Source organism: Leptopilina boulardi, unplaced genomic scaffold, assembly GCF_019393585.1.
Source record: "Leptopilina boulardi isolate dan_hultmark-lab unplaced genomic scaffold, ZJU_Lbou_2.1 LbouV2_216, whole genome shotgun sequence".
Lineage (NCBI taxonomy): Eukaryota > Metazoa > Arthropoda > Insecta > Hymenoptera > Figitidae > Leptopilina > Leptopilina boulardi.
Window position 1 is genome coordinate 3,403,026 of NW_026137770.1, and position 27,818 is coordinate 3,430,843.

A 27,818-nucleotide genomic window follows, 5' to 3' on the forward strand; every position below is an offset into this window, starting at 1 on the left:
AATTTAGTAAATAACAAAGTGCTAGACTCTTTACTTCCTATACTGTTTTTTCAATATTCGAAAATTGTAGATTTGAATTAAGAAATAATAATTTCAGTTTTCGTAAAATGTTTCCAGTTAAAGGAATTCGTAAAACTATACCAACTTTTATTATCAAACCAGAATGTTTCGCAATTGAAAAACAAAAATATCAAACTTTCTATTCAGATTTATTAAATATTCTAACAAGATTTCTTTCCGTGTATTTGTGCACCAATAATATAAGTCCAATAAATTGCAGCAATATCATGTGCAGAGATATTTATTAATTTTATTTCAATCAAATTATTATTTTGTTCACTAATGGAAATTCCTTTGAGGATTCCTTACCTACAGGTATCCTGTGTATAGGATTCTTCAAAAAATAATTATAAGTGCCTCCTGTGAGAAATGATTTATGCGCCATTGAAAGGTACCTAAGTAGGATAATTTGTTATAATTAATTGTTATTTATAATTAGTTAATTAAACTGTTTTAGTTTAAATTTTGTAATAAAATTAGTTAATGGCTTTATTCTGACGGGCTTGTTTCACTTTTCATTACAGGCACCTATACGTTTTTTCTAAAGAATTCTACACGGAAAAAAAGAAAAAGTAACTTTTACTACTTTAAAAGTAAAATTGGACCTGTCCGAAGTTTCTGCGCATCTCTGGCAACTTTTACTCCAAAAATAGTAAAATTTACTTCAGAAATAGTAAAAATTACTACGGAAACAGTAAAATTTACTACAGAAATAGTCAATTTTACTATTTTTCGAGTAAAAGTTGCCAGAGATGCGCAGAAACTTCGGACAGGTCCAATTTTACTTTTAAAGTAGTAAAAGTTACTTTATTCGTTTTTCCATTTTTCTCCGTGTATATGTAGCAAATAGGAATTTCCAATACCTTACTGTAAAAACGTGAATAAGATATTTTTCTAATTTATTTTTCTCGTGGAATAAATTACTATATATCTAGTAAAATCAGTTGCATGAACTTACGTGTCTCACCTGAGATCTTGTAAGCAATCTCACGCGAATACTTTTTTGTGGTCTAATGTGAAATCTTATATACGTTTTTACAGTAGAGTAGTGTTATGAATTTTATTATATATACCCAGCTAAAAATTCCAGTACAGGATCCTTAAAGGATACCTAGAGGTTCTTACATAGGATCCTTAAAGGTTCCCTGATGGATCCTGTTAAGAATCCTATACGCAGGATCCCACTAGGATCCGTTGCAGGATATTGGAACAGCGATCCTGTACAGGAACCTGTGCAGGAACATTAGTTACCTAAGGTTCCTTTGCAGGTTCCTTTGTCTGAAAGTTTAAAACAAATTTTTAAATAAAAATTCCTGTACATGAACCTCCACAGGATCCCATGCTAATTATTGTTGCGCAGGTAGTTTCTATGTCTTCTACGTCTGCGCAATAGATTTTTTAAAATTAAATGTATCAATATATGTATATTCATCAATAATTAAAATTTTTTTTTATTTTATTTAAAAAAAGTCACCTAGGATCCTACGTAGGATCCTCTTATGGTTCCTACAAATGTTCCTTAGCATGAAAAGAAAGTGAAATATTTTCCTTAAGAGGATCATGCGAGTGTTCCTGTATAGGAACCTTAGCATGAAATTATTTTTATACATTTTCTTGTACAGGAATCTGCAAAGGAACCTTAGTAACTAATGTTCCTGCACAGGTTCCTGTACACAGGTACTGGATCCCTGTTCCAATATCCTGCAACGGATCCTAGTGGGATCCCGCGTAGGATTCTTAACAGGATTCATCAGGGAACCTTTAAGGATCCTGTACAGAAATGTTTAGCTGGGTATATCCCAACAAAAAAACAATAATGCAATTTATCAACATTATTTTAAAAATTATAGGTTTAGCAGTAGAGTAAACGATATTTTTAGTATTGTATTTGGCATTCAATTCTTTTGGTCAATTTTAAATATTTGTACTCTCGTCTTCGTTTTATCTATAAAAAATGAAATTAATGACAGGGTTGTTATCCAAAGTATGGTGTTAACAACATTTCTATTTCAAATATTTCTTTATTGTCATTTTGGAAATGAAGTTATGTTAAAAGTATGTACAACTAAAAGTATTAATAATTATTGTTATTAGTTTAGTTTAAGCACATATTAGTAATTGAGAGACTTAGCCTACGCTCATATTATTTGAGACTCGAAAAGACCTACTCAGAGACCTTTGACCTTCTGTAGATATCTAGGATCTCTTCTACCGATAGACCATTTATCCATTCTGGTTGAACGAATACTTTATCCCAGCTATTCTATATGTGTAACTTCAGCAAATACTGAACAATTGGGCAAAATATCCTTGGGTTCGTAGAAAAAAATGATACGTCGGATTTGAGTTGAAAAAAGGAACAAAAATTTAGTTAATAAAACTGCTAATAGAAATTCTATTACTTTCTGCCCCCCACAGCACCGAATCTATTCTAAAGATTTCCTAAAGATTTATTTGAAATGTTCGGAATATTTAATTGCAATGTTTAGTGAAAATTGTGTAAAGATTTCAATGTCCCGATTAAATAAATGTTTAGTATGAAACTTTCCTGAACATTTATTTAATCGGGACATTTAAATCTTTACACAATTTTCACTAAACATTGGAATTAAATATTCCGAACATTTCAAATAAATCTTTAGGAAATTTTTAGGAAAGTTTCGGTGTTGTCGGGTACTATTTTCCAGTTATTTAATTTAATAGGGGATAATATAACTTAAGAAATAATAAAAATCTTTATTGTTACTTTTCTAGAGATGTTAATTGAAGAGAAAAATTTACTTTCTAGGTGATATTTTTTTCAGCATAAATCCGACGAGTCATTTACTCCAACGATAAGAACCGACGATTCCTGCACTTATAGGTGAAATATGTCTAGCTGTATTTAGTGTTGGTGATAGTTTAAAACCTTATTGATTTTGAACTCAACCAAACACTTGTATTAATTACTATTTGTAATGATAATCCAGAGGTGGATGAAACGTACTGTTGCAAACCTTGTAATTTAATATTTTCCTCATAGAAAAGGAGGTTTCCTTCGTCCACCGTCATCATCTCATTGCATATCCTTATAGAAAAATTTAATTAAATTCAGCTTTTATTAAAAACTATTAAATTCAATTAATTTTAATTGTCTCTATTTTTATGCGCGATTTTACCCACAGAACTAAATATTGTTCAGTTCGGTTCTAAGTTGTTACGGTGGTCAGGATGAAGAGATTTTAAATGAAGTGAAAATGTAGAGAAAATCTATTTACATAGACTTATTTAAAACATAAAAACAAAATAAAATCACTTTTTTTACCTCTTTATCTGATCAGGAAGATACCATACACATGATATATATATATATATAAATCCTTTATAAAAAGGATTATATATTATAACATTTTGCCTATTTTTATTTTTATTTATTATTAATTTATTAATAATTATTATTATAATTTTAATTATTTATAATTAAAAATTATTTAGAAAAAAATGTTATCTACACTTTGAGGTTAATATATTTTTAAGTTATTTTTATTTTATAAAGGGATAATTTTTAGCGCCAGAATATTTTATATAAAAAAATATACAAAAATTAAATATTGATTTATTTTAAATTTTTACCGGACTAGTTCAGAAAATGCTAGAAAAGTTTCCTAGCAAACCGCGGAGAGGGGGAGGTAAGGAGAAAAACACATTAATCACTTCACTGATTTTACATTGACTATAATTTATTAATTTCACATTTAATCTTTTCTCTATTAATATTAACTTATCACTTTTCTGCAAACAAAACAATTGAAAATTTAATTAAAGTATTCGGCCTAAGGCCGAATTTACAAAATTATTCCGCCTACCATGCGGAGAAGCAAACATCATTTTATTTTTACTAATTATTTTCTTTTATATTTTGCCAATCTGGCGAGAAATGAAATTTTTAGATTACTGGGACTCACCGCTAATACGACGCCGACCCCGTATACCGCCTCGTCCAGACATGGATTTTTTAAAATTAATTTCTACTTTGCACAAAATTCTGTGGCCTGCTGCCTGAATCACCATCAAAACGAGAATGAATAAATTAAATGGCTGAACTTTGACTTCAGTCGGCGTCACCTTTCACGCTTTCTTTTCGGTGGTGAGTCCCAGTGAAAGTAATTAATTACTTTCTATGTGTCGATAATCAATATATCGCGCGTCGATAAATTTCATCGATGTTGCTGGTAAAGTAGATCGCAACTCGACCAGAGGGCGTAGTGGTGTCCTCTAATCCAAAATGGTTGCCCCCATTATTGACAGGATCAAAACAAATAATATTCTTTCGACTTCCTGGTGCTCTTGAATATTCAGGAATCTCATCCAAATATATGCACCAGGAAGTACTTCCCCTGCTGACTTCATAAGGATGAGCGACCAGGAATGGATGTCGAGAATACCTCGTGATAACATAAAAAAATTTGGACGCGAGTATACTAAATTTTATTAATCAAAATTATACGAGAGTGATTCGACGAGTTGGCAGGTTTAATCTATTATTTTATTTTAATTTTATTAATACATTCAAATAATTATATTTTTTGTCTAATTTTATATTTTATTTATTTTTAGGAAAAAGGAAGATTCCCATTTTGATGGGTAATAATTAAATAATATTAATTATTGTGTGTGGCAAAATGCCACGTCACAACTCTCCCCTGCCAAGACTCGGCCCAATGGGGTCGAGCAGGTAAGCCCCAGATCTCGGAACCACCCCTCGCCAGATCAGCTCTCAAAAAAAAAAATTTTATTTTATTTTAATTTCTTTAGTATTACTTGTTATTATTCAAATTTTTGTTCATTTTAATCATCGAGAATAAAAAAAAATTTTATGTAACTTTCATCGAACGACTATTTTAACCTTTAAATCAAAATTTAGAAGGCATTGAATGATTTTATTAATTATTATTTATTTTTACTTCTTCTCTCTATATTTTTTTAGGATTTATGTTTAATTAGCTTAATAATATTATTGTGAAGGAGAGGAGTTGGTCAGTTTGTCGGGTTAATAACGTCAAGACAACAGGATTATATAAAAAAATATTAATTTAATAGTGAGGGGTAATTTACCCTCCCTCACAAGGGTTTAGAGTGAGACAAAAAAAAAGAATTGATACAATTTAATTAATTATTATTTTTTTTTGTTTTTGTTAATGCGGATCGGGCAATTAAAATAATTATGGCCCTCCCCTACACAATAGCCGCAGCGACCAGCTTTTGCTGCCGTCTTGCCCCAGTATCCAGGAGTCCTGGCTTTTGAAGCAATTTGCTGCCGCACTTGCTCCATACACCACTCCCTGGATCTCTTGGGCCGAACCTCCCGAACTTCTTGACTAGGAGCAATGGGCTCCGCCTGTACAGGCTGTTCCGCCTGATGGGGACTTTCGGGCCTAGGAAGAAGACCCTCCTCCTCTAAAGACAATGGTTCCGATGGGGAACTGGCTATTCGCCGGATCATCTGGTCCAAATTTTCCTCCGTAAAATCGGAAGCTTCCGACGGGGCCCTTCCCCTGAGCCACAAGCTTCTGGCTACCACCAGGCATTCCACCTCCTCATTTTCCTCGCTTTCGCCCATAACTTGGCGAATTACTTCAGCTGTCAAAAAGGACCAAATTATCACTTATCATCTATAACTATGGAACTACCATGAGTCATCCAGAGAGGTTAACTTAATATTCTCAATTTATGTCAAAACAATTTCATCTAATCATTTTAATATTTATTAGCGGTCATGGACCAATTAAATTAGTTGGTCCATGCAGCATCTATACAAAATCTAACTGGATTAAAATCTCAATGTAATGTAGAGCAAAAATATGACCTAGTTTTCCCAATTCTATTGTATTAAGATAAATAACGGTCAAAAGTGGTCTTTTTAAGATGATTAACGGTTATTTAGTTAAAGATTTATATATTTTTATTTACAAAATTATTTACAGAATCTTTTTATGAGTTTTTCTAATTTCAACAAAGATTTGGTTTTAGAAGGTCAAATTTTTGATAACTCTCTCCATCTTACATTTTTATTTATTTTATAATCCTCTCTGGAATTAACTCATGGACCCCTCTGACAGGTCGCCAATTTCATTTCACTTAATACGAAAATGAACGATTGCGCAATTTTCTGCGCCGATGGGGTTCGCCTGAACTATCAGGACCTCTTCCTACTTCTAGATCATTTTCCTGATCAGTATTCTCTATTTCCGGTTCAGGGTCAGACCAAATTATTTCGTTTAGTTCCCGATCCAATATTCGCCCCTCTTCCGAATCAGACGATTCCATGTCTTCCTCAAGCACATAATAGGGCTGAAGATGGGAAACATGATACCTTCCAGCTAACCTGCCTTCTGTCGAGGACAATTCATATACATTTGGCGAGACTACTTTTACTATCATAAACGGACCATGAAAAGCTGGAGCTAATTTACTAGCAAACCTATCCTGCCCCCGAGATAACACGTGTAGAGGTTTCTTGACTAGATCGCCTATTTTGAACTGTAGATCCCGACGCCTACGATTATAGTATTTCGCTTGTTTAAGGAATGCCTGATCCTGATTTTGACAGATTTTCTCTCTTAAGTCATTAAGTCTGGTCATACGAGTTGTCCATTCTGCGACATCAGCGACTGGCAACTCGTTTTCCCCCTCCACAAGACGACGCATAGACCGCACAGGGACTGGCTCTCGGCCAAGGTTTAGAAACGCCGGCGTTACGCGATTAGTACTATGCAGCGCCGTGTTGTACGCGAAACGAAAATCACCAACAAAAATATCCCAGTTCCTATGATTTTCGCCGATAAATGACCGTATCATTGTTTTGAGAACCCTATTGGTTCTCTCTACAGGGTTCGCCTGTGGGTGGTATAAGGGATTAAATGAATGATGTATTTGATAAGCCATAGTTAGGCTTTTAATAGCATTATTATGATATTCGGTACCACTGTCCGAATGCAATACTTGCGGTGTACCCCAGCGATTTATTACCAGTTCACGAAATGAATTTATTACCGTGGTAGCATTTGCTGTACGAAGCGGTGCTACTTCTATCCACTTCGTGAATAGGTCTTGAAAAACAATTAAATATTCGAAACCTCGTGTACTCTTGGGGAACGGACCCATTATATCAGTCGCTACAACACTCCAGGGTTCTTGTACTATTCTTTGTCCCATTATACCACGCGGTTTTGATTGTTCCGTTTTATTTAATTGGCAAGTGATGCAAGTACGCACGAATTTTTCTACATCTTTGAACATACCCGGCCAGAAATATCTTATCGCAAGTCTATCATAGGTCTTTTGACCACCTAAATGCCCTGCCTGAGGATTTTCATGTGCCTCCCGCATAATCAAAAGTTGGTCTTCCTTCGGAACTACCAACTTCCATGCATTAAGGTCATCCATGAGGTCTTCGAGCAGAGGATTATTTCGGTAACGATATAACCTATCATTTATTACTTTCCACCCGTGATATTTCTGAGGTTCATTAATTACCGATTCGCGACGCCTATTATACCATTCATCGTCAATAGCTTCAATAGCCGTGACTTTATTTTCTTCCGAATCCTCGTACATTCGGGAAAGCGCGTCGGGGATATCATGCATCGATCCTTTCCTATGAAATATCTCAAAGTCATACTCTAATAACTCGAGTGACCAACGGGCCAATCTTCCGGTCGGATTTTTAAGATTTTTTAACCATCTTAGACTACTATGGTCGGTTATCACTGTAAAGTGATAACCTTCCAAATAGAATCGGAATTTTTTAATTGCCCAGATGACTGCCAGGCATTCTTTTTCAGTTGTAGAGTAATTACGCTCCGCATCAGAAAGAATGCGACTGGCATAAGCGATTACCCGCTCTTGGCCATCTTGAATTTGAGTGACTACAGCTCCTATCCCGAAATTACTAGCATCTGTCTGAATGCAAAAAGGGATTTTAAAATCCGGATATCCCATAATAGGGGGAGAAGCTAAGATCTTTTTTAATTCATTAAACGCGACCTCTTGCTCGTCTGTCCATTTAAACGGTTGATTCTTCTTCGTTAAACGTGTTAACGGCTCACAAATTTGTGCGTAATTTTTAATGAATCTCCTATACTACGAGGTAATTCCAATGAACCGACGAAGTTGACGTAACGTTTTCGGTCGAGGATAATCTAATATGGGACGAACCTTTTCATTATCGACTGATAAGCCTTTATGATTTACTACAAATCCTAAGTATTTTGCCTCAGGCACACAAAAGTTACATTTATCTGGATTAAGCGTAAGGCCTGATTCTGATAATTTATTTATAACTCGTTCGAGCCATATAAGATGTTCCTCATATGTTTCAGTAGCTATTATCAAGTCATCTAAGTATGCGAATACAAAAGGTTTCATATCAGGAGTTATTATTTTATCAATTAGCCTTTGGAAAGTGGCTGGTGCACCACAGAGACCAAAAGGCATTCTTTTATACTGCATTAGGCCTAATCCTGGAACGAAGAAAGCAGTTTTTGCTTTACTCTCTTCGCTCAACGGTATTTGATGGTATCCTAATTTCAAATCTAATTTGGAAATATATTTAGCTGAGCTAAGTTTATCCAAAATTTCCGCCATGAAAGGTAACGCATATGAGTCTTTAACTGTTACCGCGTTAACTTTCCTGAAATCAATACAGAGGCGGTAGGTACCATCCGGCTTACGAGCCATTACGACCGCATTACACCAATCACTATTTGATGCTTCTAAAACTCCTATTTTTATGAGTTCTTTAACTAATTTAATGAACTCTTCGCATACCTTAGGCGACATTCGATAATTTTTCTGACGAATTGGGGCACTGTCACCGGTATTTATTACATGCTCTACAAGTTTAGCAGGAGGTAGTTTTTCTGGAAACGGAGGAATAATGTTTTTTAGAAGTTTTTCGAGATGTTTTCTTTCTTCATTTGTTAACTCAACTAATCCTGCACATAATTCCTCATTATTCGAATCGACTTGACTAAAATCTACCCTGACAATCGGTTTATCTGATGCCCACAATTTTTGATCATTAATATCAATTATTATTCCAAATGTTCGCAAAAAATCCATACCTAATATGCATGATTCCGTTAGTTTTGGAACGATTCGGACGTTAATTTCATTTGTTAACTCCGCGAAACTTATTGGTAATCTACTTTCACCAATAATTGGCTCTATAGCACCGTTGGCTAATAAAACGCTGCTTTGTTTATTATTACGAATTTTATAATTATTCGAATTAATTATAGATTCTCCTATCGAACCTAAATATGTTCTACTTGAACCCGTATCTATTAGTGCTTTAATTTCTGAATTCCCTATCATAATATTAATATAAGGTCTTGAATGGGTACCGTCACCGCCTAATTTATTAATTTCATTTCCCTCTTGTCCGCTATGACAAGCTAAGTCGGGAGTATTAATATTATGCGGAATAGTATCAACCGATTCAATTTTACAATTAATAGGTTGTTCAAAAACTTTATTCGATTTATGATCCGTAATGATCGATGCACTAATCAGGTTCGTTAATTTGTTATCCAAATTTTTATCAACTAGATTTTCTAACTTCGAACTAGATTCTACTATGTAATTTTCACGAGCCTCGTTAATCGCGGTTATTTTAGTTTTATCCGATTGATCTTTTATTTTGTTAGCAAGGGTCTGTAAAACTAAATTAGGAGGATCATCGACCCTAAGGTTGATCTCCTTCTTTAGTTTTCCTTACAATAAGCCGATTCACATTTATACTTCGTAGCGCCTTTTTCTCCGCATATGTGGCAGAATCTTTCCCACACTACTGGGCATTTCCTCCACGCATGATCATCCTTACCACAATTAAAGCAAGGAGGCTCAGGCTTAGGTTCACGGAACTTTTTCTTTACCTGCGAAGACTGTTTACTTTGTGATTTATTTGAATTTGATTTATTGGCAAAAGGCTTCTCGCTATTTTCTTTCTTAACATCCGCATTTTTTGTATTATCTGAAACTTTCGCTTCTTTTTTATTCGCGGAACTTGAGTTTAATTTATTAACTAAAATATCTAAAACTTTAGTCATTCTTTCCATTACTACTACCGATTCTTTATTCTCCGAAACTGAAGTTGATTTAGATTCAAAATTTCCCGAATAAGCGAATTCTGGAAAAAATGAATTTTCCGGCTTCACCGGAGTTCTTTCGATTTTAAGCGACTCTAACATGCGCTCAACTTCGGCAGCTATAACAGATAATTCATTTACGGTATTAAATTCGCGTCTACTTATTGAACGTTTCATTTCAGGGCGGAGATTAAAATATATTCTATCTAATGCTTCAATTAACGAGACAGGCCGAGTGAATTTAGAATAGAGTCCTTGCATACTAATGATATAATTTGTAGTGGACTCATCCGGACCTTGCACTCGATTTAGGACTTGTTCTTCAAGTCTCCACTGATAATTTTTATCCCCGAAATTAGCTCGACACGCCCCTTTGAATTGGTCCCATGAGGACCAATTATTTTTATTTAACCTAAACCACTGAAGCGCAATTCCATCTAAGAGCAACGGTGCTGCACGAAGAACATCTTCACCCGGAAGTGATGAGATTTCCATGGCATCCTCTACTCGTAATAAGAAATCCTCAACGCTCGAGGTTTTGTCGCCAAAAAATTTAATACCCCATTTTCGAACTATTGTATCTAATGGTTTTCTCGAATTAACCGACGGTTGACTGAATTTATGTTTTTCCGAAAATAATTTATTATTAGGATAATTTTTCCGAATTTCTTTAGTTTTCGGGTTAAGACAGTCTTGCCTAGTATCTATCCGATTATAACTATCGTTATTTATTGGTTTAAATGCTGATCTAGTCTCATTAATTTTTCTATCTGCCGTTTTTTCAAGTTTCGGTCTATTAGGTGTCAATAGACAATCATTTTGCTCTGTTGACTCGAAACCATAAGAATTATGACCGAAAATTTCTTTATCGAAATCTATTAAAGGCTTACTAGCTTGAATTGACAAATTCTCATAGTAAGCGGGTAATGAGAATTCCTGATTTGACTTTTGAATGGTTACTGACATTTTACCTGGTTTATGAGTTTCAAATTTTTCACTTAAGGGAGTACAACGACCCGAATTATTATTAAACTCATTTGTATAACTCATTCTAGGATAATAGACCGTATTCGCTAATGTATTTCCCACTGTTACAAATGAATAAGTCGAACTACTAGTTGTGATAGCAGGGATATTCGAATTTTGAGTACAGTATACTGTACTCGAAAAAGGTATTGAAATTTCTGATGTGGGAGTATTCGATATTTTTCCCAGTGAAGGAGGGTTTTCTTCGCGTGAATCTACCACTGATTCTACATCAGATACGTATGATGCGATTTGCAATTCATCCGTTGGGGTCCATTTTATTTGTCTATCTCCTTGTGAAAATTTAAGAAAGCGATAGGCCCGATCGCGAAGGACCTCTAGTGACCCGACAGTATTAACCTTGTGCGAAGCCAAGTGAATTTTTAGATTTGGCAAAGGCCAATCCACAAAAGGGTTTTCAAACCAATTTCCAATTTCCGACATTTTTTAAATTTTATTTTGGACTTTTTCTTTTATTTAACTAGGAACCGGATCAATGGAAAAATAGCGAACTGTCAGAGTAAGGTCAACCAAACAAAATAAACAAGTACACTATCAGTCCTCAATTACAAAAAAAAATTTTGTTGTATAAAAAAAAATGAAAAATTGTTGTCCACAATATAGTCAAAAAAAAAAAGATTTTGTACAAAAAAAAAAATAATCACGGTTCAATGTCCATTGGAGGAATAATGACAGGAAATAATTAAGTTAATTATTATTAATTTTGAAACAATTAAAAAAAAATAATTTTGTTATTTGAGAAATTACTATTTAGTATCTATCAGGGAGAATATCCTCTCCTGATTTAATTATAAAAAAAAATTTTATTTATTTTTTCATCACTTGCTAAAAAAAAAATTTGAGAAGAGACAATTGAAATATATATATTTTTTTTTTCGCAATTAAGAACTGAATACACAATTCAATTATTTTCCTTCAATAACTTCAATTCAATAGAAGGCGGCGATGACTCAGCCAAATCCTTCTTTAAATTATTTATAATAAATGAAACTGATTTTTATTCAAAAAAAATCAATTTTATTTTTCACCGAATTTACTTTTATAATTTTGATTCTCGATAATGGTAATAAACCTTGATGTTGTGAGAAATAGTGTTTCTTTATGTGTGCGACCTTGACTCATTGAAATGATTATTATCATGTATTTATTGTACTATATGGTCGTGCGTAATATAACACGAGTTCTCACCACAAAACTTCAATATTTTATTTCACTTATTTTTGAAAATGATGTTTGCTTTAAAATTAATGTATTTTTCTCGGGCCCTATTGTTGGAGTGCCATTTATAACATTTTGCCTATTTTTATTTATTATTAATTTATTAATAATTATTATTATAATTTTAATTATTTATAATTAAAAATTATTTAGAAAAAAATGTTATCTACACTTTGAGGTTAATATATTTTTAAGTTATTTTTATTTTATAAAGGGATAATTTTTTAGCGCCAGAATATTTTATATAAAAAAATATACAAAAATTAAATATTGATTTATTTTAAATTTTTACCGGACTAGTTCAGAAAATGCTAGAAAAGTTTCCTAGCAAACCGCGGAGAGGGGGAGGTAAGGAGAAAAACACATTAATCACTTCACTGATTTTACATTGACTATAATTTATTAATTTCACATTTAATCTTTTCTCTATTAATATTAACTTATCACTTTTCTGCAAACAAAACAATTGAAAATTTAATTAAAGTATTCGGCCTAAGGCCGAATTTACAAAATTATTCCGCCTACCATGCGGAGAAGCAAACATCATTTTATTTTTACTAATTATTTTCTTTTATATTTTGCCAATCTGGCGAGAAATGAAATTTTTAGATTACTGGGACTCACCGCTAATACGACGCCGACCCCGTATACCGCCTCGTCCAGACATGGATTTTTTAAAATTAATTTCTACTTTGCACAAAATTCTGTGGCCTGCTGCCTGAATCACCATCAAAACGAGAATGAATAAATTAAATGGCTGAACTTTGACTTCAGTCGGCGTCACCTTTCACGCTTTCTTTTCGGTGGTGAGTCCCAGTGAAAGTAATTAATTACTTTCTATGTGTCGATAATCAATATATCGCGCGTCGATAAATTTCATCGATGTTGCTGGTAAAGTAGATCGCAACTCGACCAGAGGGCGTAGTGGTGTCCTCTAATCCAAAATGGTTGCCCCCATTATTGACAGGATCAAAACAAATAATATTCTTTCGACTTCCTGGTGCTCTTGAATATTCAGGAATCTCATCCAAATATATGCACCAGGAAGTACTTCCCCTGCTGACTTCATAAGGATGAGCGACCAGGAATGGATGTCGAGAATACCTCGTGATAACATAAAAAAATTTGGACGCGAGTATACTAAATTTTATTAATCAAAATTATACGAGAGTGATTCGACGAGTTGGCAGGTTTAATCTATTATTTTATTTTAATTTTATTAATACATTCAAATAATTATATTTTTTGTCTAATTTTATATTTTATTTATTTTTAGGAAAAAGGAAGATTCCCATTTTGATGGGTAATAATTAAATAATATTAATTATTGTGTGTGGCAAAATGCCACGTCACAATATATATAATCCTTTTTATAATTATTATTCTATTTTTCAGTTTACAATAAATTTACAAGTATTATTTGAATTTTTAAATGTATGACATACCATTCAATTTATTGTATGGTCTATTCATGAAAAATATTGAACAAGTCTCTAGAAATTTATTGAAGTAACAATAAGAGAAATATTTATAAATAATTATTTTGCATTTAAATAAAGAAAATACTTTTATAAATGTAATAATGAGAATGAAACTACAGTTTTCTTCAATTTAAGTGCATATGACTAAAAATTCACGATGTATGGATTCACCTGTTTGTTCTGACAAATCCCCCATGAAGAAAACAAAGGCAACCCTGAAGGTGTTCCGAAATCACGTGAATTTTCAGTGTTATTGGACCAACGTTGGTCGGCTTCGCTTGCTGCCTTACATAAACGCATTTAAAGTGATGCATAAAGACGTCTCCAGTTGTTTGTCAGCAAGACAAGCTAGAAAAGATTTAGATCAAAACATAATGAAGTTATACTAAAAAGTTATACTAGCTATACTAAAAATTTACGTGATTTCGGAACACCTTCAAGATTGTCTTCGTTTTTTTCATGATGATAGGCTGGGCATTTGGTCAGAACAAGCAGGTGAATCTATAAATTGTGAATTTTTAGTGCATTGGAATAAATACAAGGTAAATACTAAAAATCACCCGTCATATGCACTTAAATGGTAGAAAGCTGTAATTTCATTATCATCGTTACATTTATAAAAATATTTTCTTTATTTAAATGCAAAATAGTTAATTATAAATATTCCTCTTATTGTTACTTCAGTAAATTTCTAGAGAATTGTTCAATATTTTTCATGAATAGACTATTCAATAAATTGAATCGTATATCATACATTTAAAAATTTAAGTAACACTTGTAAATTTATTGCACGGAGAAAAAGAAGAGTAATAATTGTAACATTTTCTATTAAAAATTATACTACTTTCAAATAGTAATTTGGGAACTGATGAAGAAATAATAACTTTTATTAAAAGCTGAGTAATATTTAAAATGTCCCGAGCAATTAATACTATAGTAACGAAGCAAATTTTATTATGAAGCGGAGCAATTATTATTACTATTTCGTATGGATTTTTACTATTAAAAGTAGTAATCCGTACCACTACAACGGCGCGCCTCATACCGACGGGTGGTGGGAATGCCGACGCATGTTCAGCTGCGCGCCTGCGCGTTTGTCACTAAAAACGTTTATAAAAAGAACTATATATATTTTCTTGTTTTATTTTAATAAATTAAAATAAAATAATCAATGGGTTCAAAAAATTTTTCTCCAAATAATAAACATTCTATATGTGTATTATATTCATTAATTCACAAGTTTAACTCTTTTTACATGTTCATACTTATAATTTAACAACGAAACATATCGAAAAATCTTACATTTATACAGATTCGAACCCTGCCTTACTTATATCTAAACGCAACCTAACATCGCAAGCTATTACATTAAGCCTCTCGGCCACGCAATCGCTATAGGAAAATTTTTTGTTTACCCGCACATATCCTTCTTTAATAATGTCAATTTTAAATTGTATTTATTTATTAGATAAGTTATTGAATTAAAATATAAACATTTTTAATAATATTAATAAAATAACATTAATAAAAAATTTAATTAATAAAATTAAAATTACTTATTTTGTTACTTATTCTGATTTTATATAAAATAAATAAGAATTACGTAAATTAATTTTTTAATAATTTTATATAAAGCTGGAATTGCACATTATAATAATTAAAAACTTTGAAGTAAATAATAATTATAATTACTATATAATCTTAATGAGTTTATTTCTTTATATTTTTTAATTTATTTTATTATTATATCCATAATAATTGTTATAATATTTTTTTTATTAATTAATGAATAATTAATTAGAAATTAAGTATTTATTCGTTATACATGAATTGCATACTTTGACGCCGGGCTACGAACGCTGCGCATGACCGTAGTGACGTCGTCACACACACACAGGTGTATAGTAGTTGTGGTAAGGATTACTATTTTAATAGTCAAAAGTTTGATCTGCAATAGTAAAAGTTGTTACTTGCAGTAGCAATTTTTATATTTCGCAGTATTACTTATTAGAATCTCTACGAGTAATATTTAAAAAGTGTCGAATGTAAAAAGTAATACAAAATTTAATAAAATTTACTATGGCGCGTTATAAAATTTAGAAATCCTAAAGCAATTTTTATTACACCTGTAGCAATTTTTAAAAACACTATTGTAATAATTACTATCAGTAATTTTTACTACCAGAAATAGTAATATTTACTCATGCTTAGTAAATTTTACAATTAATAGTAATTTTTACTAGAAAAGTATAATTATTACTATTCCATAGGATATTTTTACTATAATCTCAGCGCACCATTTTTCTCCGTGTGTAAACAGAAAAATAGAATAATAATTATAAAAAGGATTACATATATAATTGGCTGCGCCGCTTTACAAACTGGTCAAGAAAAACCAATCTTGGGAGTGGAATGAAGCTCAAGTAAAATCCTTCGAAACTTTGAAGATACAATTGACTACCGCTCCGACATTAGCATGTCCAGACTTCAGTTTACCATTTACATTACAGACAGACTCGCGAGATGGAGTTTAGAGCTCCTTGAATATAATTTCACAATTATCCATCGAAAGGGTGCGCTCCACCATGTTCCAGATGCTCTGTCACGTATACCTGAACATGCTATTGAACACATCAACCAAATTGATGTAATCGAGGACCGCTGGTATCTTAGACGTTTCCGAGAAGTAGAAAATTATCCTGACAAATTTCCGAATTGGCGAATCGAGAACAATCGACTTTATTATCACAAACCAGAAAACTTTCCAGAAACAGAAGTCACAGATTTAAATGCCTGGAAATTAGTGCTGTGCCGAGAATCTCGTCTACGTGTGTTACAAGAAAACCATTCAACACCACAGTCCGGACATCTTGGAGTTGACAAGACACACCGACGAACCGCTCTCCAGTACTATTGGCCTAACATGTTTAAGCAGGAGGACTCCAACATCGAAGTCCTCAACATTTCCGAATCGGACGAGGAGTGGCACGACGTGGAGGAATGAGAGGACCTCCTACTGGCAGATCCTGATGAGGAAGTCCAAGTCCCCGCCAGTCCCAGCCCCTCTACCAGCTCAAGCTTCTCAAGTATTCAGATAATTGACTGGCCGGAAGTTGTAAACGGGGACATGGACATCGAGGAGGTACCTCGAGCACCGTCACCAGCCGAGTCCGACGACGAGACAGTGGAGTTGGAGGATCCGCGTATCCCCACATCTCCACCGTGAAACCCGCCACCACCAGAACAGAACGGGCCTGGAGGGATTCCTGGACCACCGGAGGAAGTTGAGGTGAGGCTGGAGGAGGACCCATTCTGGGACCCGATCCGGCCGTTCATTCCTTCGTTGGTCTGGTTGGAGCAGTATCGTCCTGGCCTCTTCAGTGTGATCCAGGAAATGGTGGCTCGCTATAGCCATCGGGACAACGAGGAGTGCCCAATTCGATGGAGGACCGACCTCGCGGAACGCTCGGTCCTACCCACAAAGATTCAGGAGTGGCCACTGGAAGAGCCGACGATGGTGGACCAGGACGTACAGACGGAGTTCGTTGTCGTTGAGCGGTCAACACAAACGACTCCCCTGACTCCAGCACCAACAACACCACCATCGCCAGCACCAACATCGCCGGCAGCAACTGCAGAGCCCCCGGCCTTGATGGAGCTGGACCCAGTATCCTCACCTTCGGAGGATACACCGGAAACGGTGGATCCCTTCGGACCCTTCCCGAAGCCAAAAGTCCGGCCAGAGGAACCCCAGTAGTGGTCCAGTCACTTGGAAGAGAGTTACCACCACGAGCGACGCTATAGGAGGCCGAGCCGCCGAAGCAGGAGTCGCGACTGCAGACTCAAACCCACACCTGGAACGAGTCGCAGCCATCCAGAGGAGCCGACCTGCTTCGTTCGTTGGGTCGATGACAGTTCCGAAGACGAAGCACCTGGAACGTCTTCGTACCCTGCGCCAGGTGCACCACCCACTCCGCAACGTGTGTGCTGGAACTGTCATCAGGAGGGGCACAATTTCAGCAATTACGCACAAACCAGGCGGAGGTTCTGCTAAATGTGTGGAAGCCATGGGCACACCACCCGAACGTGCCCACGCTGCAGCAGCAAATGGGAAGCGATGGGACCGTATGTCCCTAGATACGGTACCAACGTCCCTCGGGACCACGACCATCATCGCCACCGCCCATACTAAAGGTAAAAATTTCACTTCCTTCACTTATTTCACTTAATTTTTACTCATTTCACTTTATATTTCACTTAATTTTCACTCATTTCACTTTATATTTCACTTAATTTTCACTTATTTCACTTAATGTTCACTTATTTTAATTATGGTTAACTTGTATTTCACTTATTGTTAACTTATAATTTCACTTAATTTTTCCAAATATTTCACGTAAATATTATTCACTTAAATTTTTAGTTTATATTGAGCTTATAATTGTTAAATTGTCGACGATTTTAGACCAAACGTCATTGTCATCTACTGTATTAGGAGGGGGGAGAATGATTTAGAATCATTATACAAAGCAAAAAAAAACAACTTTGTAAGGATTCATGGTGAGAAAAAAAAGAGCTACAGTTAATGCTACAGTTAAAACCGGTTTATTACTACATCATTTTTTTTCATTTTTAATCACAACATCTCCTGTATATCGCTTTTATTAGACATAGAACCCTTTAACTTTTCACTCCATTATTTTTTTTTCATGTGTCAATTGAAATGTGAACCTTTGGATCATTTCAGGTTTTAATTTATTCAACTTTTCACTCCGTTATATTTTTTTCTTGTGTTAATTTAAATGTGAACCTTTGGATCATCTCAGGTCTTAATTTATTTAACTTTTCACCCCGTTATATTTTTGAGTTAATTTAAATGTGAATCTTTCTAACATTTCGAGTCTTAATTTATTTCAACATCTCTTGTATATCGCTTTTACTAGACACAGAAACCTTTAACTTTCACTTTGTTATATTTTTTTTAACTTCTTTCATTTTTACCACCCTTCAGTAAAATAACCCTTAACTTTTTCACTCCATTTCATTAGTCTTCACCATTTCTATTTTTGAACAAAATTTCAGTTGGAAAGTTTCCCATTCAGTTTTAAATAACCAGTTAAGAGTTTTGTCAATAACACAGCCACACAAAAAAAAGTACCCGGGCCGGGGAATGAGACCACCATTTCTTGATGTATTTTAATGCGCTGAACACGAATTTGAAGTCCGTTTAGCTCCATCACGTCAGAATTTTGACATAACCTCAAAAAACATAGCTGATTTTAAATGACAGGAGAAATTTTTTAAATAATGGCAGATTTGCTTGAATCTTGTTAGTCGGGGGTTTTTGGGGTCGCTGATTACAAATTTAACGTCAGATTTATAAAATTCAAAATGGCAGAACCAATATGGCGGACGAATTTTTAAAAAGTAGTTGGATTTTTACGAAAATTGGTATCTAGGGGTTTTGGGAGTCGCTGATTACAAATTTATCGTCAGATTATTCAAATTCAAAATGGCGGATCCAATATGGCGGACAAATTTCTAAAAAGTAGTTGGATTTTTACAAAAATTGGTATCATGGGGTTTTTTTGGAGTCGCTGATTACGAATTTAACGTCAGATTATTCAAATGTAAAATGGCAGATATAGTACGGTGGTCAAATATCTTTATGTTTCTACATGTGTCTGCATCGAGGGCACCTCCACGTGGTGACGGTGGGCAACAAAGTTTGTCCGCTATCCGGCTAAGTCCCTGGATAATGGCTTTGATGCCGTCATGGCAGACACACGTAGGAAACGTATTACGATGCAGGGACTCGGAACCCCAGTATCGGCGGTTAAGCAGGCTCTCAGGCGTCGTCATCCAGCAACTGCAGCTCTTCATTGATGGGAAACTTGGCTAATGTAGAGTATAATACGACAAGAAAACAACCTGATATAGACTTAAACTCTCATATTTGTAGCAAAAATCAAGACCTTTTTTGTTATATTTGCAGTAAATTCGAGGTAAAGTCTTTGCGGAACAGGATTGACGAAGAAGTACGTAAACTGTATAATGAAATCTTCGGTTTTGAGATTGATCTATCTTCTATTGGGTTCCGAACATCATTTGTAATTGTTGCAGAAAGATGATCTTTGGTTGGAAATCTGTTAAAAATAAGGAGTTATCAAATACTCTTATCCAACAGTTTGGACAAAACCTACATGTGAAGAAGATTGCTACTTTTGTATGAATGAAATAAACGGTTTCAGTGTTAAAAATAAATATAAAATTTCGTATGTCACCGTTACATCAGTGACATCTGATCAATCTCAAAACCGAAGATTTCATTATACAGTTTACGTACTTCTTCGTCAATCCTGTTCCGCAAAGACTTTACCTCGAATTTACTGCAAATATAACAAAAAAGGTCTCGATTTTTGCTACAAATATGAGAGTTTAAGTCTATATCAGGTTGTTTTCTTGTCGTATTATACTCTACATTAGCCAAGTTTCCCATCAATGAAGAGCTGCAGTTGCTCGATGACGACGCCTGAGAGCCTGCTTAACCGCCGATACTGGGGTTCCGAGTCCCTGCATTGTAATACGTTTCCTACGTGTGTCTGCCATGAGGGCATCAAAGCCATTATCCAGGAACTTAGCCGGATAGCGGACAAACTCCGTTGCCCACCGTCACCACGTGGAGGTGCCCTCGATGCAGACACATGTAGAAACATAAAGATATTTGACCACCGTACTATATCTGCCATTTTACATTTGAATAATCTGACGTTAAATTCGTAATCAGCGACTCCCAAAACCCCTAGATACCAATTTTCGTAAAAATCCAACTACTTTTTAAAAATTCGTCCGCCATATTGGATCCGCCATTTTGAATTTTATAAATCTGACGTTAAATTCGTAATCGGCAACCCCAAAAACCCCCGAGTAACAAGATTCAAGCAAATCTGCCATTATTTAAAAAATTTCTCATGTCACTTAAAATCAGCTATGTTTTTTGAGGTTATGTCAAAATCCTGACGTGATGGAGCTAAACGGACTTCAGATTCGTGTTCAGCGCATCAAAATACATCAAGAAATGGTGGTCTCATTCCCCGGCCCGGGTACTTTTTTTTGTGTGGCTGTGTAATTTCTAGATTAGTATTAGTTTTTTCGAAATATCACTTCCCTTGTTGGTAAGAGTTTAAAATTTTTGTTTATCTCCAGAGCACTAGCTCAGTACCGGGAGTGCACCTTGTATAATAGTCACGGTTAATAGTTTTTGAAAAATATTTTGCCATTTTTGGTTAAAGTTCAGTTAGTTGGTGTCCCGATTTTAGAGAAATAAAGTAAATAACTTTTTTTAGTATCTTCAGTAATCTTTTTCGGTTGGGGCGAGTTGTGACGTTATTTTTTGTGATTGACGTCACAATTGCACCACTCGCAACTAAACTTTTGAATCATTCTATTTTTGAGTAGGAAAATCGTTGCGTCATCTAGTGTCAATTTATAGTAAATTGAGAATTTTAGTTTTAAAAATCTCTCTTGCCACCCAACCCCCATCGAGTCAACATGTTTAATTTTCAATAGTTTTTCGATCATGTGTTTCAAGTTACAGTCATTTGTGGTTACAGTCATATTAATAAATTTAAATTAACTCTAATAAAACATTATTAAAGTTTAACAACAATAAGTTCAATTTACTTCAAACTATTTGCAATAACTCGTTTTTCTACCATGGGTCCAACCATCATCACGGAACATAACTGTAAGTTAAATTTCATGTAATTGTTTTAGTAAGAATCTTCATTATTCAACTTAAATTGTTATTACCATTGCTATAAAAATAATAAATAAAGTTTCGTAAGAGCGGTTTAAATTGTCATAAGGAAGTTAATCAATGTCAATGATTTATTTAATAAAATGTAACATTTCTTTTATTTCTAATTTTTGTTTATGAATTATTTATTGTTATCATGAACTCTCTTATTATAAAAACCCATCCCTCTCTCCACGACCTGCATAACTGACTAGCACCGGCACGTATAGAAGACTTAATTAATAATTCTTATTGGTCGATCTTAATTAATATTTTATTAGTTATAAGTTTGAGATTTGTTTATTTGAGATTTGGATTATAGTTTAGTCCTGTTGACAATACCGGCGATACAAAAGTTGTCTGGCGCCCTTCCATACCGGGGATCGTCCATAAGAATAAAAAGTTAAGTCGCACAGTAACGTTTTGCTTATTTTGTTATTTGATTTTTCTGAGATTTAAAGTAACATAAATTAAGTTTCAGAATCGAGTCACTTTGCATTAAAGTTTGAATCCAGTTTCGTCCAAGTTTAGTAATTTTGATAATTAGAATTATTTGTCGTTTGTTATAATAAAACTTAAAAATCAAGTTGGAGAGTAATTTTAGAGTCAAGAAAAATACGTTACAATATATATATATATATATCATGTGTATGGTGTCTTCCTGTTTTACAAATCACTTAAATTATCTTTTGAATGAACTCAATGTAAAGTTTAACATAAATTCCTGAAATGTCCGAACAAAAAATTAAAAGTTCTCGAATTTAATCCATACTTTTCTAAAATGTTGTTCTTGTTGGTGAAAGTCTAAAAATCAATTATTATTGAATTTAATAAAATAGTTTTTGAATTACAACGTTTTTAATTTTTGACTCATGAAAAAAACGATTTTTTTCAATGTACAATATTTATAAGTAGAATGCAGAAAAGTTAACATATATATAATGATTTTTAAAGCTTTTTTGACGGGCTACACGCTGTTAATACAATTTTTTTTAAATAACATTTGACCTTGAAATTCAAGGTCAAAATGTTAATTTACGTTTATCTCAAAATCGGATTTTTTAAAATTATTTTTAACTATCTCAATGGAAAGCTTGACTAAATTCCTACAAAACATGTAATTTTCAGAGTGGGATCTTTTAAAGTTTTTGAGATATTAATTAATTAATTGATTAATGTTTATAACAAATGAAATATTTTACAAACGAATAAAGTTACCGTAATTCTGAAGTTAGCAATTGAAACTTAACGTAATTCCGCATCCAACGAGCCCTGTATGAAGTATTTTGGATAAGTAGATTGTTAATAAACAATTAGTTAACATTGCAATTGTTTATTAACAATCTACTTATCCAAAATACTTCATATAGGGCTCGTTGAATGCGAAATTACCTTAACTTTCAATTGGTTAATTTAGATTTACGATAACTTTATTTGTTTGTAAAATATTTCATTTTTTATTGTTATTTAACCAAAAATTGAACAAAAATACTTCATATAGGGCTTTGGGATGCTTGTTGTTAGTAAAAAATAAAATATTTTACAAACAAATAAAGTTACTGTAAACATAGAGTAATATGAAAATATATAAAAATAATTATATTATAATATATATTACATTATGATTTTTTTTAAAAAAATTTATATATTTGGTAAAGTACTTCATGCACTCCAATAGGGTTTGTTAAATAAAATTTACTGCGCAGCCGTATGTGCCATAGAAAACTACTGCGCATAAATATTAATAAAATTTCTTTAGTAATAACATTCTATGTTTACAGTAACCTTACAGCAACCTTACAGCAACCTTACAGTAACCCTACGGGAAGCTTACAACAACCTTACTATGTAAGCTTACCACAACCTTACCATGTAAACTTACTATGACCTTACTGTGTAATCTTACCTTAGCTTTACTGTGTAAGCTTACTGTAATGGCGGAAGTTTTAAGATGACATCAACTTTATTGTAGGCTTACACGGTAACCTTACAAACCCTACAGATATCTTTATCTCATAGCAAGAAGTCGTGCTATGTGGGTAATTATTAATTAGTGTTTAATAAAAGTTTAATTTAATTAAATTTTTCCACAAATCAACTTTTTTAATACTTTTTTTCAGCACTATTAATAATTTATTTCATTAATTTATTACAATATTTTGCCTCAGACCAAACTAGATCACACAATCCGCTATCTCTTTAAATTTGAATCAGTTGAAATTTTACTATTTCAATTAGTACTTTTCATTTTAACTGAAGTTTCAGTTATTTTTTGAAATTTACTAATATAATTAGTGAATATGCAAGCAATAGAAAATAACTTATGTAAATTAGTAATTTGTATATAACATAACCTTTAAAATTAACTATTAAATTAGTAGATTTTGTGGCCGCCGCCAAATATTTATATTACTGATTCAATCAGTAATTGATATTTTACTAATTGAATCAGTAAATTTCTACTAATTGTCAGTTGCTCAATTCTCGCTATGGCAATTAGTAGAATTCTACTGCTAATCAGTAAAATATGACTGATTCAGATTTAGAGAGTAGGACTATATATATATATTCATATTCATATTATATCATATTATTTTATAATATATTATTTTAAACCAGAGTTTGAAACTGGCAAATGTTATGAGTATGATGGATTGGACATTACTAACAAAAAACACAAAACATGGTCTTCTTCTAATCTGTATACGTGCAAGCAATCCGATAATTCTAATGAGTGGATCTGTTATTCCTATGACATACGGCACTTTTATCCAGGTACAATTATCAATTACTATTATACATAGAAAATATTTTTTTTTTAATCTAAGAAATCCTGTTTAAATCAAAGAAATTTGGGCATTTCTATAAGGTTCAACAAAATTTTTTTTTTCTTTTGCTTAAAGTAAAATACCTCTGTTTAAACGCATTTTTTTAAATCAAAGAAATAAATTCTTTGTTTTAAAAAAGGTTTTCTTTATTAAAAAAATTATTTCAATTTAATAGAATCAATTTTTGTAGTACTATGTAATTTTAATAATTTAAAATTCTTAAATTCATGATTCATTTTCGACATATCTTTTGTAATATTAACTTTCGTATATGGGTGATTCTACAAACGAGGGAATTATGAGCAGTCAAGCTTACTTTGTATATTAATTTTGAAAAAAATAATTTTATTTTTGATAAAAATTGTAAATCTAAATGGTTTCTATTGTGGCACTAAAAAGCAGTCGATGAAAAAAAATATTTCTTGCAAAAAATACACATCAAAGTGCTAAATTCTTATTCGTCTGTCATGTCCCGCAGTGTAATTGACAGTTCATATTGTGAAAAAATATTATTTTTCAAGTGTTTGGCGGAAAATTCATACTGTATTAAGAATTTTGAATAGTTGTAGATTATTAATATGGAAATAATTATGACATTACTCTATACCTTATTTATAAAATATCTTCTTGAATTTTGTCCCTGGATTTTGTTATCATTCGTCTGGCAAATGAAAACACGTTAAAATTATTAAAAATCAACATTCTAATGGAGTTACAGTTCGTTATTGTTCTTAATTAAACTAAACTAAATGTGATATCACGCGCGTTTTATTTAATCTGTTATTCTATTAACCAAGATTTCTCAATTTGTAATCAACATTGCCAAATTCTCATTCGTCTGGCACTTTTGAGACAGGATATACATTAAGCACAAAAAACAGCGTAAAACTAATCATTTTTGAACAATTTTCGATTTTCTTGACTTAAAATAATCCTCACTAAATTTTTAAGATATTGCTAAACCCCAATCTTTAATTTTCATTTTGTATATATAATTATATTAATATAAATAAACAAATAAAAAGTACTTTTTTCCTGTGCATCGTATGAATATCACAATAAAATCGAAATATTTTTTATTATTACACACTTAAAGTACTCCTACAGATTTGTGATTTGAAAAATTATGTTCTAGTAGAACACACGTAACTTGTTTTAAAAAATTATATAAACAAATTAATAATTAAAGCGATACCTTTTATTGATCCTTGTAAAATTCGTTACTCAGGGGTTTTCGGGGTTGCTGATTACGAATCCGACGTCAGTTTTTCAAAATTCAAAATGGCGGATCCAATATGGCGAACGAATTTTGAGAAAACTTATTAATTTAAATTAACCTGTTTCTCAAAATTATACGTGCAAAAAATGTTTCATTCCATACTTTTTTTTTAGAATTACCAGATTACGAGTTTCAAGACAGATTTTCAAAATTTGACTATTTTAAAGAAATATCTTAAAAATTGGACTTTAGATTAGTTTTTAATAATTCAAAAACTTCTGTATTTAAAATTTACTCACGTCGGAATCGTTATCAGTGACCCTACAAAGTTACCAAGTAAGTAGTTTCCAGTGATTTTAAATATTTGTCCGCCATATTGGATTCGCCATTTTGAATTTTGAAAAACTGACCTCGGATTCGTAATCAGCAACCCCGAAAAACCCCGAGTAATAAATTTTGTATAAATCCATCCATTATTTTCTGTGTTAATGTGAATTTTAATACACGATCTTAATTTCCTGGATAAATTGTTTATAAACAACCATATAACTTTTGTAATTTTTAATATTTTGTCTGGCCACTTTCAGATATCTTTTTTAGTGTCATTAACATGAAGTTAAAGTACTTTTCAGACCTTAAATGAGAAAAAAATGTTGTGTCCATATTTTCTTCATTTTCGTCCTTTGTTTGTAGAATCACCCATATAGAAGGCAAGCATCTTTAGATATTTTTACAGTGCGAATGTAGATAAATAGATAAATAAGACAATGTAAAATTCAATGGTAGACAATATAAATTTGTATTTGCAGTGTAAAAATATTTAAAAATACTTGTCGTCCGCAGGCGAAAGCTAATATTATAAAAATACGATCGATTATGTGTAACAATCTCGTAAAAATAATATTTTGATAATATAAAATAAAATTTATTATCAACAGATTTTGAGAATATCTTACGCAACTTACAATTTACTTCAAAATACGAACGGATAATTATTTAACCACATATATTATATGAAAAAAATTTACACATGCATAGCTTGAGAATATTTCATCGATTAAGACACTATAAGATGTTGGAATTTCGTCTATTTCAAAGTCATCGAGCAAAACAACAAATTTAGAGGAATTGAAATTAATTTACTTTTTCAAATTCGTATTGATCGCGCTTTTTATTTCGGCAAAACAGATTCAAACAAATTTGAAAATGATTGTCTTTATCAATAATGAATTCACTTAAATTGAATCTTTGAAAAATCGAACGTCAAAGTTTCCATTAAAACGCTATAACTTCTGCGACTATCTCTTAAGAAATAAATGTAAAGCTGTCTGTATCAAGTACAACTGTAAAAAAACCAAGTTTTTATAAAATATTAAGGTTCTTAGATAAACTTTTCATGATTATTTAATTAAATTACTGTTGCTAATTTTAAGTAGCTGCGTGCAATAACTTTCAAACGAGAGACTTCTGACTCAATAAATAAACGCAATATCTACGTTCGGATTCCGTAGTAACCCAGATAGCAAGAATACATGCACATTGATAGACATTTCGCTCGCACGCGTGTCGATTAACTATAGCACGGCGTGACATCATTTGAGCACGCAGATGCATCCTTATATGTGACGCATATGTAAATGTTCAGGAAAGTTTCGCGAAAAACATTTATTCAAGTGGGACATTTAAATCTTTACATAACTTTCAATAAACATTGCAATTAATAAATATTGCAAGTAAATATTTACTAAATTTTTAGGAAAGTTTCGGTGCTGTGGGGATATGAATTATTTTAAAAACGTGAGTGCAATTTTTTGTGTGTAGTGTTTACATTATATTTTGTGATTTAATTTTGAATTTGACCAAAATATCAGCACTACATAACATAAATTGACCTGTATGTATATAGATCCTTATTTTAATGGAGTTTAATTTAAAATTAGATATGATTTGTTAAATTCTGAATAAGAGAGGGAGAGAGAGAAAGAGCAGTCTTCTGCTCCTTAAATTACTTGTGGCGTAGCTAAGTGTCAGAACTTC

General features: G+C 32.7%; 2 protein-coding genes across 2 annotated transcripts; one reads left to right on the forward strand and one right to left on the reverse strand.

Annotated features, from left to right (window-relative positions):
* The first annotated feature begins 1,922 nt into the window (after positions 1-1,922).
* LOC127279358 (odorant receptor 67c-like) lies at positions 1,923-27,336 on the forward strand. The gene is made up of 3 exons (XM_051301664.1): positions 1,923-2,115; positions 24,354-24,509; positions 26,720-27,336. Exons 1-3 carry the CDS (start codon positions 2,047-2,049, stop codon positions 26,771-26,773), a joined length of 279 nt encoding a protein of 92 aa, XP_051157621.1. The 5' UTR covers positions 1,923-2,046; the 3' UTR covers positions 26,774-27,336.
* LOC127279356 (uncharacterized) lies at positions 5,190-13,706 on the reverse strand. The gene is made up of 2 exons (XM_051301663.1): positions 13,080-13,706; positions 5,190-5,679 (listed from the first exon to the last, which is right to left on the reverse strand). The coding sequence occupies exons 1-2, from the start codon at positions 13,183-13,185 to the stop codon at positions 5,216-5,218; spliced, it is 570 nt and encodes a 189-aa protein (XP_051157620.1). The 5' UTR covers positions 13,186-13,706; the 3' UTR covers positions 5,190-5,215.
* Positions 27,337-27,818: the final 482 nt, after the last annotated feature.

Bases quoted from the DNA above. Each gene is read 5' to 3' on its own strand.
- LOC127279358 (XM_051301664.1), top strand. From the start codon at position 2,047: ATGGTGTTAACAACATTTCTATTTCAAATATTTCTTTATTGTCATTTT. The intron at 2,116-24,353 runs GTATGTACAACT...ATTTTAAACCAG, and splicing joins GAAATGAAGTTATGTTAAAA to AGTTTGAAACTGGCAAATGT. The intron at 24,510-26,719 runs GTACAATTATCA...TATTATCAACAG, and splicing joins CATACGGCACTTTTATCCAG to ATTTTGAGAATATCTTACGC.
- LOC127279356 (XM_051301663.1), bottom strand. From the start codon at position 13,185: ATGGTGATTCAGGCAGCAGGCCACAGAATTTTGTGCAAAGTAGAAATT. The intron at 5,680-13,079 runs GTGAGTCCCAGT...CCTTTTTGACAG, and splicing joins GGGTCGGCGTCGTATTAGCG to CTGAAGTAATTCGCCAAGTT.